This window comes from Theropithecus gelada, chromosome 13 (genome assembly GCF_003255815.1).
Source record: "Theropithecus gelada isolate Dixy chromosome 13, Tgel_1.0, whole genome shotgun sequence".
Taxonomy (NCBI): Eukaryota; Metazoa; Chordata; class Mammalia; order Primates; family Cercopithecidae; genus Theropithecus; species Theropithecus gelada.
In genome coordinates, this window is record NC_037681.1 from 75,702,855 (window position 1) to 75,716,820 (window position 13,966).

General features: G+C 34.4%; 1 protein-coding gene across 12 annotated transcripts in view; it reads right to left on the minus strand.

Moving 5' to 3' along the window:
• RTN4 (reticulon 4) overlaps positions 1 to 13,966 on the minus strand; it is a 179,172-nt gene that overhangs the window by 24,965 nt on the left and 140,241 nt on the right. Inside the window, exon 1 of one of the 12 annotated variants that reach the window (XM_025354533.1) lies at positions 13,217 to 13,634. The exons of the other annotated variants lie outside the window; for them this stretch is intronic. Coding sequence (XP_025210318.1) covers positions 13,217 to 13,250 — 34 coding nt within the window. The 5' untranslated portion in view covers positions 13,251 to 13,634. Of the gene's footprint in view, positions 1 to 13,216; positions 13,635 to 13,966 lie in introns of those variants that run through there. 12 annotated transcript variants of the gene reach the window in all.

The following is a 13,966-nucleotide window of genomic DNA, read 5'->3' on the forward strand; positions in this document are numbered from 1 at the left end:
CTTCCTGGGCTCAAACAATCCTCCTGCCTCAGCCTTCCAAAGTGCTGGGATTATAAGCATGAGTCACGGCACTCAGCCAGAAAACTCTTTAAGAAAAAAATAAGTGTAAATTTTCATGACTTTGGATTAGGCAATTATTTCTTACATATAACACCAAAAGCACAAACAACAAAAGAAAAAAAAAGATAAATTGGACTTCATTAAAATTAAAAACTTTCACCACAAAGAAAGTGGAAAGATACCACACAGAATGAGAGAAAACACTTGCAAATCAATGATCTGATAAGAGACTTGTACTCAGAATATATTTAAAAACTTTTACAACAGTAAAAAACAATTTAAAATAGACAACAGGTTTGAATAGACATTTCTCCAAAGAAGATACACAAATGGCCAATAAGCACATGAAAAAACACTCAACATCATTTAGTCATTACAAAAATGCAAACCAAAACACAATGAGATACCACTTCATACCCCCCAGGATGGATATAATCAAAAAGATGAGCAATAACAAGTGTTAACAAGAAGTGATGAAGATTAGAAGCCTCATACATTGCTGATGGGAATGTAAAATTCAGTTACTGTGAAAAACAATTTGGCAGTTCCTCAAAAAATTAAATACAGAGTTACCTTATGACCTAGCAATTCCACTCCTAGGAATTTTCACCCAAGAAACTAGAAAACCTGTGTCCAAACAAAAATTTAACACACAAATATTCATAGCAGCATTATTCAGGATAGCCAGAGGAGACAGACAACCCAAATGTCTATCAATTGATGAACAGTTTTTTTTAAAAAAAGGTATATCCATATAACAGAATATTATTAGGCCATAAAACAAAATGAACTGCAGTAGTCCTCCCTTACCTGCATTTTCCCTTTCCCTGGTTAGTTTCCTGCAGTCAACCACAGTTAAAAAGTAGGTGAGTATAGCACAATGAGATACTTTGAGAAAGACACCATTCATTTAACTTTACTATAGTATACTGTTACCATGATTCTATTTTATTGTTAAAGTTAATTTCTTACTGTAACTAATTTATAAATTGAACTTTATCACAGTTATGTATAGACAGGAATAAACAGTATATACAGGGTTCGGTCCTATCTGCAGTTTCTAGGGCATATGCAAGGGGTCTTAGAGTCTTATACCTCAAGAATAAGGGGGAAACTACTGTACTGATACATGTTACAACCTGGATGAATCTTGAAAACATATGCTAAGTCAAAGAAGCCAGTCACAAAAGGCCATATATTTTATGATTCTGTTTATATGAAATGCCTTTAATAGGCAAGTTATGAATTCTGTAGAGACAGAAAGTAGGTAAGTGGTTGTCAGGGGCTGGGGGAAGAGGAGTGACTGCTAAAGGGTGTGGGGGCCTTTTTTGGGAAGGGGGTGAAGAAAATTGTCCTGGAAATAGATATAAAACTTTAAAAAAACATTCATTTCAACATACTTCTCTACTAGGTTGCAAACTCCATAAAAGAACATGTATGTCTTAATACCCAACTTTATCCCCAGAGCTGAGCAGAAAGCCAAAAACTACTACATTTTCAATATTATTGTTGACTGATTAGAATGAATGTATACCTTATGACAGGTTACTAATTCTAATTGATGTATTTAAAAAATGTTTCTATGCTTTAGACTTAACATTTATTTTATTTACACTATTTTCAGATGTCTACATTTATTAAATAACAAAAAAGCTTTCAGGTAATTTATAAAAAAGAAAACACTGTTTTGCAGGCTTGTCTCCCCTTACTAGACCCCGGAAAACTGATAAATGCCTTTCATCTTTATATTCCCATTACCTACATCATTAATGCTTGCTGCATTGTCTGAATAGCAGCCAGATTATTTTTAGAACAGAAACATTTAATTTTCAAATTAAAATAAAGGACACCTTTCAATAAGAACTACAGGATCACCAAAATGCTAATTTTGGATTCCTCGGTAATCACTTTAGTGGCTCCTTATTTTTGAAAAACCAAAATTAAGACAAAGAGTTTATATAAGGAAAGTTTAACTTTTCATGGTTCCTCAAGTTTCCTATACTGCAGAATAAAGGGTTAATCATACAAGGTAACCCTATTCTGTGGCCTCAACCTTACTCATATAAAATGTTCATTAAACATCCTTTCAAAGATCTGAGATGAATCTAGCAGTACTTTTCCATGTATAACTTTGGGGGAATGCTTATGAATTGCTAAAAATAATGCTCATCAATTTTAACAAACCCTTGTAGTTTAGAAAAAATTTAATGCTCTGCAGTCCTTGCCAACATTTGTTTCCAAGATAAAAATGTGGAAAATGATTGTGTTTTGTGTAATAGCATCTTTATCAAACTAAAATTTTAAATCAAAATAAGTCAGTACACTTAAATCTTTTCTTTAAAATAAAAACTTCTCGCTCAATGCACAGTAAGAAGAGTTGCCTACATTTGGTAATCATAAATGTCATCTGCCATAGCTAAAAATAGTGTCAGCCTGCATTGTGCATGCCTTACATGCAGAAGTCATCCAATTACATTTTAACTCAAATCAAATTCTTACGTTCTTCTTTGAATAGCCCGAAGTCAGGTTTCAATTTTAAAAAGCTTTTGTCTGGGAAGGCGGGGCAGGGGGGAGTTCAACTGGCTTGGCTGTTCCTAAAAATACTAGGACAGGGAATGGCTGGCAAAAAAAATACCTACTTTTGAAGCAAAAGCAAATATTAAGTTCACTTTAATAATGCCAGGTGAGGAATGAGAATGGCAGTTAAATAGGAAATAAACAAATATATAAATATTAGAATGGTATTAAAATTTTATGTTTTTCACAACCATAATGTTTATAATAATTACATATTTATTAGGAATCACAATCCTTAATCAAATTCTTCCCAAATGCCAGGAAAAGTAATTAGAATTCAGAATTGAAAATTTAGTACTTACATAATAGTAAGCTTTTATCTCAACATAGTAAGCATTCACCTGAAAAAGGATCTGTGCAGAGTTTAGTTCTCTTCATAAAGACATTAAGAGGAGCTTGAGTCCTATTTCTTTTGAGTCCTATTTCTTCCTTCAGGTTAGTATCAATATGATCTGAGAAGATAATGTAATCTGTTTCCCTGCGTGTAAAATTAGAAAAATAATACCCACCTAAGGAAGTATTTGAAGCTAAACTGTAAATTTCACATATGGAAATGCTTGGTGAACTGAACACACTAAATAAAGGTACTAAAGCTCAAGAGGTAAGAGATAAGGTCAAGAGATAAGGACAAGAAACGCAATCAAATATTAAATGTGATGCTTAGCTAAGCCCTGATTTTTTAAAAAAGGTGAATTCAACTTTCTCTGAAAGTATATCTAAAGAGGTTTCAATTAGCAAGTCTCAGGCTCATGGGTACCTGTTATTGCTACAAAAGTATCTCATCCAAATACCTGGCAAACCAGCATCTCTCTTGGCTCTCTCCTCTTCCTTTAACTAGAGTTTTTTAAAAGATACATGCAAAATTTCAGATCCTTGTCTCTTCCACTAAATCTTTCCTATCTTACTTCGACAACGTTACAGTGCTTTGGTGAATTTGAACCACCACGCCTAAGAAAATAACACTTTACATGATAAACAAATAGCACCATAAACAAACAGCAGAATTTCTATACTTCCCCTTTCTACAATGATTTTGTAATCTCCCAGTCTGAGCAAGGCACTGTGTTGAGAACATTGTATATACATTACCTCCAATTACAACAATTCTAAAAAGTATTATCTGCATTACATATATGATGCAAATGTATCTGTATATTTGTAATGTAAACATATTGTTAAATAAATTGTGTAGGGTTACAAACTGAAATTCAAGTCTGACCATGAAGGTCTCACTCTATTATACTCTTTTGTATTTAAAGGACTATACTAATATTATATTTTGTATATCACTCTTTTGTATTTAAAAGACTATATTAATACTCAAGTTTGCTTTTTAGCCTACTTGAGAATACCAAGTGCTGTTTCTGCCTTAGTTTAAACAATTGAGACAAGAGACACAATGTACTAACACTACGAGTAGAGTTATAGGTGAGACCAATAAATTTCATTAAGAGATTCAATATGAATAAACCATGTTTTCTTTAAATTGTTTTCTAGAAGCAATCAAAACTGTTCTCACCTTAAAAATAATAAATGTATACTATAACTATATATGTAATTACATATACATAAAAACTATAAAAATAGATAAAAAAGACATTGGTGAGTTTAAGAATGATATAAAAATTTTTAATTAAGCAATAAACTTGACAAAGCATATAACGAAAAGAGAAATACCATTTCTAGAAAATCTCCAGCAAATAGAAGCCAAACATAAAGATGTGAAGTTAAGTCAATGTTTACTATTCATTTTATTAAAAAAAAATCCTACACCTAGGATAGAACCTTATTATTATTACAGAGAACAAATGGCCTTTACAATTAAAATCGTTTTAAACACTGCGTTTTCACACACATACTCCTTTCCCCACATAATATGAACTAAGAGATGGTTTGTGATTTTAAAAATATGTATTTCTAGCTCTCTAGTAACCAACAATATTTGAGGAGTACAAGATTCTCTTACCCAAGTTTAGTATTGTTAAATGAGTCCCTGCAGTTATGAAGTTGCATACGAAAGAAAATTTTCATAAGAAAACATCCGCTAAGTAATCTTCAAAATTAATCCAAGCTCATAAATATTCCTTACTGTTTAAATTCACCATCCAGCCTCACTCATTACCTAAATGTCTTGTCAGATAAAACCACCCAAATCAACAGTGCACAATTGCAAATCTTGCTATTAACCTGAAATTCCACAAAGTTAATGTTGTGAGCTACGCTGGAGAACTGCTGACAGTCCAACAAGGCATTTCAAAACAGAGCCTCTCACTTCAAAAGATTAGGAAGAGCTCCCGGGAAAGTACACTTTTAAACCACTAAACATTTTTTGTGAAGGGACATTATAAATGATCCACTGTGAAATTCAATCATAAAGCAAAAGAAGCCATTTTGTGCTAGTATACAATTTTGTGGCAAAAATTACATTCCCCTAAATCCCAAAAACCTGATTCATCCTCCGTTTATTCTAAAACTTTATGCACAGCTGTGATTAAAAACTAAATTATGTGAAGAATGAACTAAAATACATTTATTTTCCTAGTTACTGGTTTTCATGTGCCAAGATAAAGTCAATCAAATTCTTTTTGTCGTTGTTGTTGTTGTAAGACAGGGTCTCCCTCTTGTCACCCAGGCTGGAGCAGAGTGGCACCATCATAGCTCACTGCAGCCTTGACCTCCTGGGCTCAAGCAATCCTGCCACCTCAGCCTTCCGAGTAGCTGGGACCAGAGGCATGCACCACCACACCAAGCTAATTTTTTAAAAGTTTTGTAGAGACAGGGCCTCCCTATGTTGCCCAGACTGGTCTCGAACTCCTGGGCTCAAGTAGTCCTCCCACCATGGCCTCCCAAAGTGTTGGGATTATAGGCATGAGCTACAAGGCCCAGCCAGTGGTCTTTTTCCTATATTTCAAGTAGAAAATGCCTCAATATGTTGCAGGAACATAAAAACTACCTACGGCTGTTTACTGTCTTCTAAGGATAATATTAATTTCTCTAAGAGAAAAGTGAAGTTCAATAACACCACACATGCTTCATTTATAATTAAATTCACCAGTTTACTTCATTAGTTCATCTAGTTTTCAATATTTCCCTTAATCCTAGACTCTAGGAGAAAACAACAAAAAAGGGCAGAAAACAGTTCTAGTTTCTCACTCCTAGTTTTCCTAAACCATGATAATTTTCTCTTTACAGAACAATCCTACCTTTAATTTCATTTTCTCTAAGGTAAAGCTAAGTATCTTCTCTTTAAGTATGTTGGATATACATGACTCTCCCTACCTGCACTCACTTCAACGACTTTCAATTGCAAAGAACGTTAAAATGAGAACTTTTCCTATGACAAGTCTGTATTTCTGATATTTTGATAAGCATGTAGTTATTATTTTAAATTACTGGAATTGATCAAGACCTACATAAATAGAAACCTAAAATTAGAAAATAAACTGGTTCAATGTGTAATTTACTGTAGTTTAAATTTTCCTTCTTACTGGCATCTAAACTTAAAATAAGTAGGCACCAAGTCTTAGAAACAGGAAGTTACTGCTCAAAATCCTATTTTCTACTAACAAAAACGAAATGGCGTTAACTCTAGAAACTTAAAGCTTAATATACTAGAGTTGGGGGAGGGGAAAGCTCAAAGCAAATTACTAGTTCAAAACACAGAATGAACTTCACTAGGAAGTAAATCAGTTATATTTCTTCTTCCATAACCTTATATAACTATTGTACACACAATATATGTTCACCGAATCAATGAACAGTACAAATAATTATCATTAATATTTGATAATTTGATAATTTTTCAGTTTTTAAATTGCATTGAGCTTCATAAGTAAATGTTATATAGAATATAGTAGTGATATAGTATTTGAAGAAAGACAACACAAAATATTTTAGTGTCTATAATACGTCAAATGCCTAAGGGGCAGCTGAATCAAACAAACTTGAAAGCCATGAAGCAGACTAAAAAAAATACACACACACTCAGTAATATGTCAGCCTTATTCATGATAGAGCAGAGAAATAAGTATAAACGTGGTGTCGGATCACTGCTCCAAGGATGCAAAGAAAAGTACTGCCTAAATTAATCATCATCCTTCAGCCCAAATTCTAGCAAGAGATGGGACCAAGTGAATACAGTCAGCCCTCTCTATCTGTGGGTTCCACATCTGCAGATTCAACTAACTGTGGATGGAAAAATGTAGCTAGGCCTATGATGACTGCATCTGTACTAAGCAAGTATGGACTTTTTTCTTGTCATTATTCCCTGAACAATGTAACAACTATCTACATTGTAAAAAGTAACTCAGAGATGATCTCAAGCATGCAGCAAGATGTGCGTAGGTTATATGAAAATACTGTACTGTTTTATGTAAGGGACGTGGGCCTCTGTGGATTTTGGTATCCATGGTGTGGGGGGACGCACAGTGGAGGGCTGGAAATAATCTCCTGCAGATACTGAGATGGCTGTAAATAAAAAGGGAACTTGGGGGACACCCAGAGAACAAATTTAAGAATTCTATTCTCTGCCTAGATATTCTGCCTACATCCAAGCATGTAATCCAATCCTTAAAGACGAAAAGAAATTATTCTCCTGGCCCAGGAAATTCCCACTAGGTTTAACCTTTTGACAATACCTGTACTAAATGACTAACCTCACCTACCTTCTTCCATGATTAGTGTGACAGACAACTGCCTGCCTTTTTTATTGCAGTGAGGACAATACGAAAGAAGTGTATGACATTCAATAACATGCCACAACTAGACAATGCACAAATAAAATATCAAAACATAGGCCATTTTAGCTTTTATATACTTTTCATTCTTTGGTTATTCAAGAATAAATTATATAAATGCAAATATAAATTATAAGATAAAAACAAAGGCTTCATGCCAGCATGGACCAGTGGTATGGTCCTGTATGGGCCTGATAAATATTTAAATCTCTCGTTTTCTTGGTTTCCTTATCAGTAAAATAGAAAGTTGGAATAAATGATTAATAGAATGTCTTATTTGCAGGAATATTCTAAAAATTCTGAATCTACAGAAGTTCCTTAAGTTGCTGAATTGTTCCTTTAAGAAGGGGAGAAGTGGGGAAATCCTTTTTCTAATTTCTCCCACTTGAAAACATATTTTAACATTTTCCAAAAATTTATGTGGGTTTAAGGCCAGAAGTAAACCTGGCTGAACAATGGAGTTCTCAGTCTTTCCCTTCACTGAGAAGCTGCACCAAGTCAATCAGAAGATCCAGTGATGAAGCCACCACTGTTGTCAGCCTTCAAAAAAATTTGGAGGCTGGAAAAAGAGCCAAGATATTTATGAATAAATAATTGTAATAGAAAGTACAAAATGAGACCCCTTATGCCCTTCCCTTGGGGGGGGGGAAAAAGTACAAAGTGAAAACTGAGGGATGGGAGTGAGGAACACTGAACTACCTCCCCTCACTAAGGGAGGCTTAGTGAACACCTCAAGGAGAAGTCCTTTGTAAGGACTACTTGAGCAAAATGAAATGGGAAGAAAGGGTATTCAAGGTGGAGAGAAAAACACAAGCAAAGGCAAAGAACAGGCATGTTTAGAGAACAAGTCCTTCAATGTGGCTAGAGACAGGGAGTAATGAGAGATGAAATTATAAAGGTTGGGGCTAGGCCATGGAATGCCTTTTAAACGTCTAGGATAGACACTATAAACTTCATTTGAAAAGTAAGTAAAGGTAAATCCCTTAAGTGCCATGATTAGAGCTACATTTTGGAAGAGTAATTTTAATTTGGCTGTGACACATATAATTTAGTGGAAAGACCAGTTATGGGTCCTGGTAAGGATTAGTAGTACACAGACTTGAGTAAATAAAATTGAAAGGGTATTTCCACCATTGCTCCCAGTGCTTACACATTCTTACAATACAAAGCTGGTTCTTATCAAGTAACTTAATGAGTTAACACTGACAAAATAACTATCTTAGAGTAAAAACTGTAAGAAAGGAATACATACATTTAACCTTAGCCAGAGATCCATGATGGACACTCACATTCACTAATGAAAATAATTTGTACAATCTTTCTGGAGAGAAGTTTTGTAAAAGGCACCCAAAGCCTAAATAACATAACCCAGAAATTTGCAAGTAATCACGAATAGAAACAAAGACATATTCAGTTATAATCATTTCAGCATTGTTTCTACAGGTTGAGGTATTCCTGTAATACTTGGGACTAGAATACATTGGAATATTTGGAAATATTTTGGAATACTTGCATATATATAATGAGGTATCTTGGGAGTGAGGCCCTAGTCTAAAGATGAAATTCACTCCGTTTCATCTACATGTTATACCCATAGCCTGAAAATAATTTTACGCAGTATTTTATATAATTCTGTGAATGAAACAATGATTGTGTCAAGTATTTATGGGTGGAGTTTTCTACTTGTGGCATCACATCAGTGCTCAAAATGTTCCAGACTTTGGAGCATTCTGGCTTTTAGATTTTCAGATTAGGAATGTTCAACCTGTACTTGCAAAACTTTAGCAATAACCTGATTTAACTACATGGAATTAAAATATTGTAGTCATTAAAATAATGTACAGTATTTAAAAACTAAAAGTTATTTCCCCACTTAATGGGAGAGAAAGACTACGGAATAAAATATACCACATAACCCTCCCAACACACATTATCCTGTTAAAAAGATGCCCCAAAAACCATTCTCTATGTGATGTGAGTTTTGCTTTTCTATTTACCTTCTAAATTCTCTATAACACATACCTATGTAGTGCTGCAGTACTAACCCAAGATCTAGAAGATGTATCTAATGAATGCCTAAATATTCAGTTCTAACCAAGTTTAGAACTAAAAGGAGAGTCCTTCCAATCAGTAGACCCCGTAATTATTAATTAATGCCAAAGTTCCATTGTTGGGTATTTTTTGGCCTTCCCAAGTAAGGCATTTCAAACACCAAGACCCCTGCTCCTCTCTACCAAAATGGCAGTATGAGCTTTACTCAAGGCTTTCAAAAAATGTAAAGTAGCTTATCACAAGATCAGAGAGTCCTATAAGAATCTCTACGCGGAAGTATGCTGCAGAAACAGTCCAAAACTAGTTTGTCTTGAGATATAATTACATTGAGTTTTAATGCTAGAAACATTTATTTCCCTATCCTACAGAAAGAAACTTCTCTTGAAGGTCACCTCTGGCACATTAACTGACAAATCCAAAGAGTACTGTAACAATAAAGAATAGTGTTGCACCTACTTTTAAAATTTAACAAGATTCAAAGATTCACATCCATTTCTCCCTCATATTAACCGGTTTCTCTAAGTATTTAATTGCCCACTCCTTCTTGAAAATTCTTACCCCCCTTAGTATCAGTTATACTGTCTTGCTTCTTTCACTGCTCTATAACTCCTCATCTTCCCTGATGCCGCAGACCTCCGTAACACAGGTTTTAGGCTTGCCTTTCTTAATAGTCAGTTCCTTCAGTGCAATCGCCTCACACAGTATTTACCTGCCTCCCTCTGCATTTGACTCTCAAATTCAAAGTGTTTGAAACCCAACTTGGCATCTTTTCTATTTTAGCTTTATTTCTCCTAATACTAAAGGACTGTCATTGCCAATGTTTCACTCTAATTCAAACTTCATGTTGCCCCTTGAGTCTTTATACCTCATCCTTGTCCTGCAAATCTATACCAAATGCCAAGTATTCCTTCCTTGAATTTCTCAAATCTACCACTTCTTTTTCCTTCCTATTTCAGGCCACATTCAAGCCTATCTGTTTTAAATCTGGGCACAACTACAGTCATCCTAACTGGTGTGGCTATAGGTTATTCTCCCCCAGATGATCTTACGCGGCACGCTAAACCAGTCTTTCAAAACTGCTATCATTTACCATTCTCTACTTTAAAACTTCCAAAGCCTTTTTATTTCTTTTACAATGAAATCCAAAACTCAGTGTCTTCTGCGGTCTGGCCCAGGGTATCTTTTCCATAAAACCAGAGAACCTCTCAACTGGAACCCTGGACAGCATGCAAACGAGGAAATTAAGACCAAAAAGGGTAAGTTTCTTGTTCTAGCCAAAATCAAAATATACCAGAAACAAGGCTTAAACCCTAGATCACTGTTTCCCGAATTTGCCCAACAACATGAATTACACCAGGATGCTTAATATGCAGATGGCCAGGCCCTATAAAATCTGATTTGGTAGGTCAGGACCTAAGGAATCTGCATTTTTAAGCAGCACTAGATGATTCTCGTCTACAGAGAAGGATGAGGAAACCTAATCTAGATCATCTAAATTTTCTACATTCTTTGACTATACCAATCTTACCTTTCAACTCCTGTCCTAAATATTCTGTTCTACCCAGAAAGTTATTTAGTGTCTCAACTACAGCTTTTTAGTGGTTATATCATTCTCCTACCCCCATCCAAATCCCTAGGCCTACCCATTCCTTCCTATTTTGAGTTCCTAAAAATCTTCCGACTGCCTCACTCAAAATTTCTCATATAACCCCAATAATCAAATACTATGTAAATGTCATTTGTCGTAAGTATCCTCCTAAAGAAAATATGAATATATAAAACAATACAAATTATTAACACTTTTAGCCTGAAAGATTAAATATCTTAAATACCAGTTCATCAGCACGCACGCACGGTGGTGTGTGTACACCACCTTTTAAAGAACACTGAAATCAGAGCATCTCTCTCAAATCTGTCACTATGCTATACTGGTGGTCAGGGGGAGAATGCAGTAGAAAAATGCTTAAGTATATTTTTAAAATTTACCTAGACCCTAGATTAGGTTCTTTTTCTGCCATCAAACTCTTTTTTTTTTTTGAGGGAAAACTCATTCCATGGTAGCTTCCAACTTCTGTGATTTCCAATTTAAACCTTACTCGTACTCTGTAATCTTAAATTAATATTACTCTAATATTAAAATTGGCTGCTGATAGAGAAAATACTAAAACATAATGTCACCACTGAATCAGAAAAACAGGCAAAGTTAATCTTACTGACCAAAACAGCCAGACAAGTACTAAAAAATATTAGGCCATTCCACTTACAAAGTGAGGCTCCCCAGAGATATTCAGGAGTAAATTCAATTTTACATTTGGGTACCTAAAAATAATCAAACACATCTCTGGAAAAAATATGAACTACACTGGATCTTAATTTCTCCTGTCTCATAATACCCTTAAATTACTTTAACAAATAAAGAACTTAGGATGTTATTTAATGATCTAAGACTTAAGTTATTAATAGAGTCTTAATAGTTGCAGAATGAGCCCTGATATGACTTTTCACCTACTTTTAAGGCCTGTGTTTATTGTATTATCATTTGTATCATTTTCACTTAGCAAAAGCTACCATGTATCAATTCATCAATCTGTAACGGCTAACAGGATGAAGAAATTAAAAAAAATCCTTCTCTTTAGGTTCACATATAAAGAAATCCTAAAGGCAAAACCCAAAGCTGTTTGGTTTTCTACTGTTTTATAAGTTGCAACCATAAAATCTTACCAGTGTCTCAATATGATCTCAATCTTAAATTCACCTTTTCCCCACATCCTTATTGAACAAATTTTTTAAAGGATATTGTAAAAGTTACTGTAATTAGCTCCACATACTGCTTTTAGAAATATTGTTGCCAATCCTGCTTGAAGGAAATAATTTTTTTAATTATAAAACTTGAATGTAGCCAGGAAAAAAACTGCTTATGTAGAATGTCTATTGGAGCTACTTAAAAATAGCTCTAATAATTTTAAGTTAATTTATTGTAAGTGGTTAGATATACAGCCTACCACCTTATTTAAAAAAAAAAAAAAAGGTAGATTTAACCATCTACATAATAAAATATTATTTAAATATTCATTCTAGTCAACATTTTGCCATTTACAGGCTTAAATTCTTACACAATGATCCACTGAGATTTGAAAGGATCTGGGCTTTCAAGGGGGAGGAAAAGGGATCAAAATCACTGATTGGTCATTACAAGGACAAAGGTTAGTGACTTAGATATAGACATGCATTTAAAATTACTGTGTAATCATACTGTGTATAATTTGAATGATTTCAAGATGCATATAATCTGATTAAAAGAAAGTTGGTAATAATTTTAAAGGTTCAAATCAGATTTTCAAAGAAAAGAGGCTTACTGCAAACGCAGTATCTTGCTACCTACAAACCTTTGCACAGAATTTCAACTACACCAAGTAAGGTTTGTTTAAATAGTCACGGAAAATATGTCACTACAAAATACAGAAACAGCAATGTATATTTACCACATCCAAGTGACGAACAAATGAAATCTGTCAGATCTATACTGTTTACAATGTGCAAGATTAGAGAACAGAACCTAAACGGCAAGACTGAAAAGACTAAACCGAATGCCAGTGAAACAGAACAGCATGACATTTTCTGGTATACAACTAAATGTAAAAACACGTGAGATAGCTGTTTTAATCCTTTAGCCTTCAACTCTTCAGTGGTTTCACTTTTAATCCAAAATATCTAAATTCCAAGGCTTATACATAGAAATATATTAGTGGTCACATATAAAAACTGAGTAAGAAATTAAAAAGCAGATATACCCTTGTCCTTCCAATTTTTCTTCTGACCGTCCATCTCTTGTCACGATCTGCTTTGCAGCTCCAATTATTAATTATGCATACCAACAGAAAAGCTGTAACTGCACAAATCTACTCCCTGAGACATGAAATACCCGTTTCCTCAACCGAAGTCTGCAGTCTCCTCTGCTGCACAACTGCAGCAGAACTGAAGTCACCTGACGTCTTCTGGGTGTGGAACAGTCTGACGCAGTGCAATCTGTAACTAGGCTACTAATACTCCAGCATTAATGCTTTCCTTCTAACTGTTGATTGTTTTAGGCATTTGCCTTGTTGCTCATACCAAATGGAGCTGCATTTGCAGGGAGAGGGCAGGTTACCAAAAGAAAGGAAATAAGGGTTGTTCTTAGAACTAACCACTGAATGTATTTGAAATGCACTTAAAGCCATATGCAGTTTTTTTCTTTCTTTTTTTTTTAACACATGGTCGAATTATGCTACTGGTTTTCACTTTCATTTGAAACTGTAAAATTGATGGTTACCTGATAAGATAAAAACGGACTGATCAAATAGTAATAGCCTACATTTCAAGCTTGTGAAATGATGTCTCCTTAATTGCTCCTAAGTTTATTAAGACATTAAACATTCAGCATTTTGCACCTTATGAAGGGATAAGCGGAAAATAAGTCAAATTAGCAATGTTTATTGAACATATTACTTGAACAGAAAACAGACTTCAATGTTAGCAACCTAATCTTCCTAATATCTTTTTTT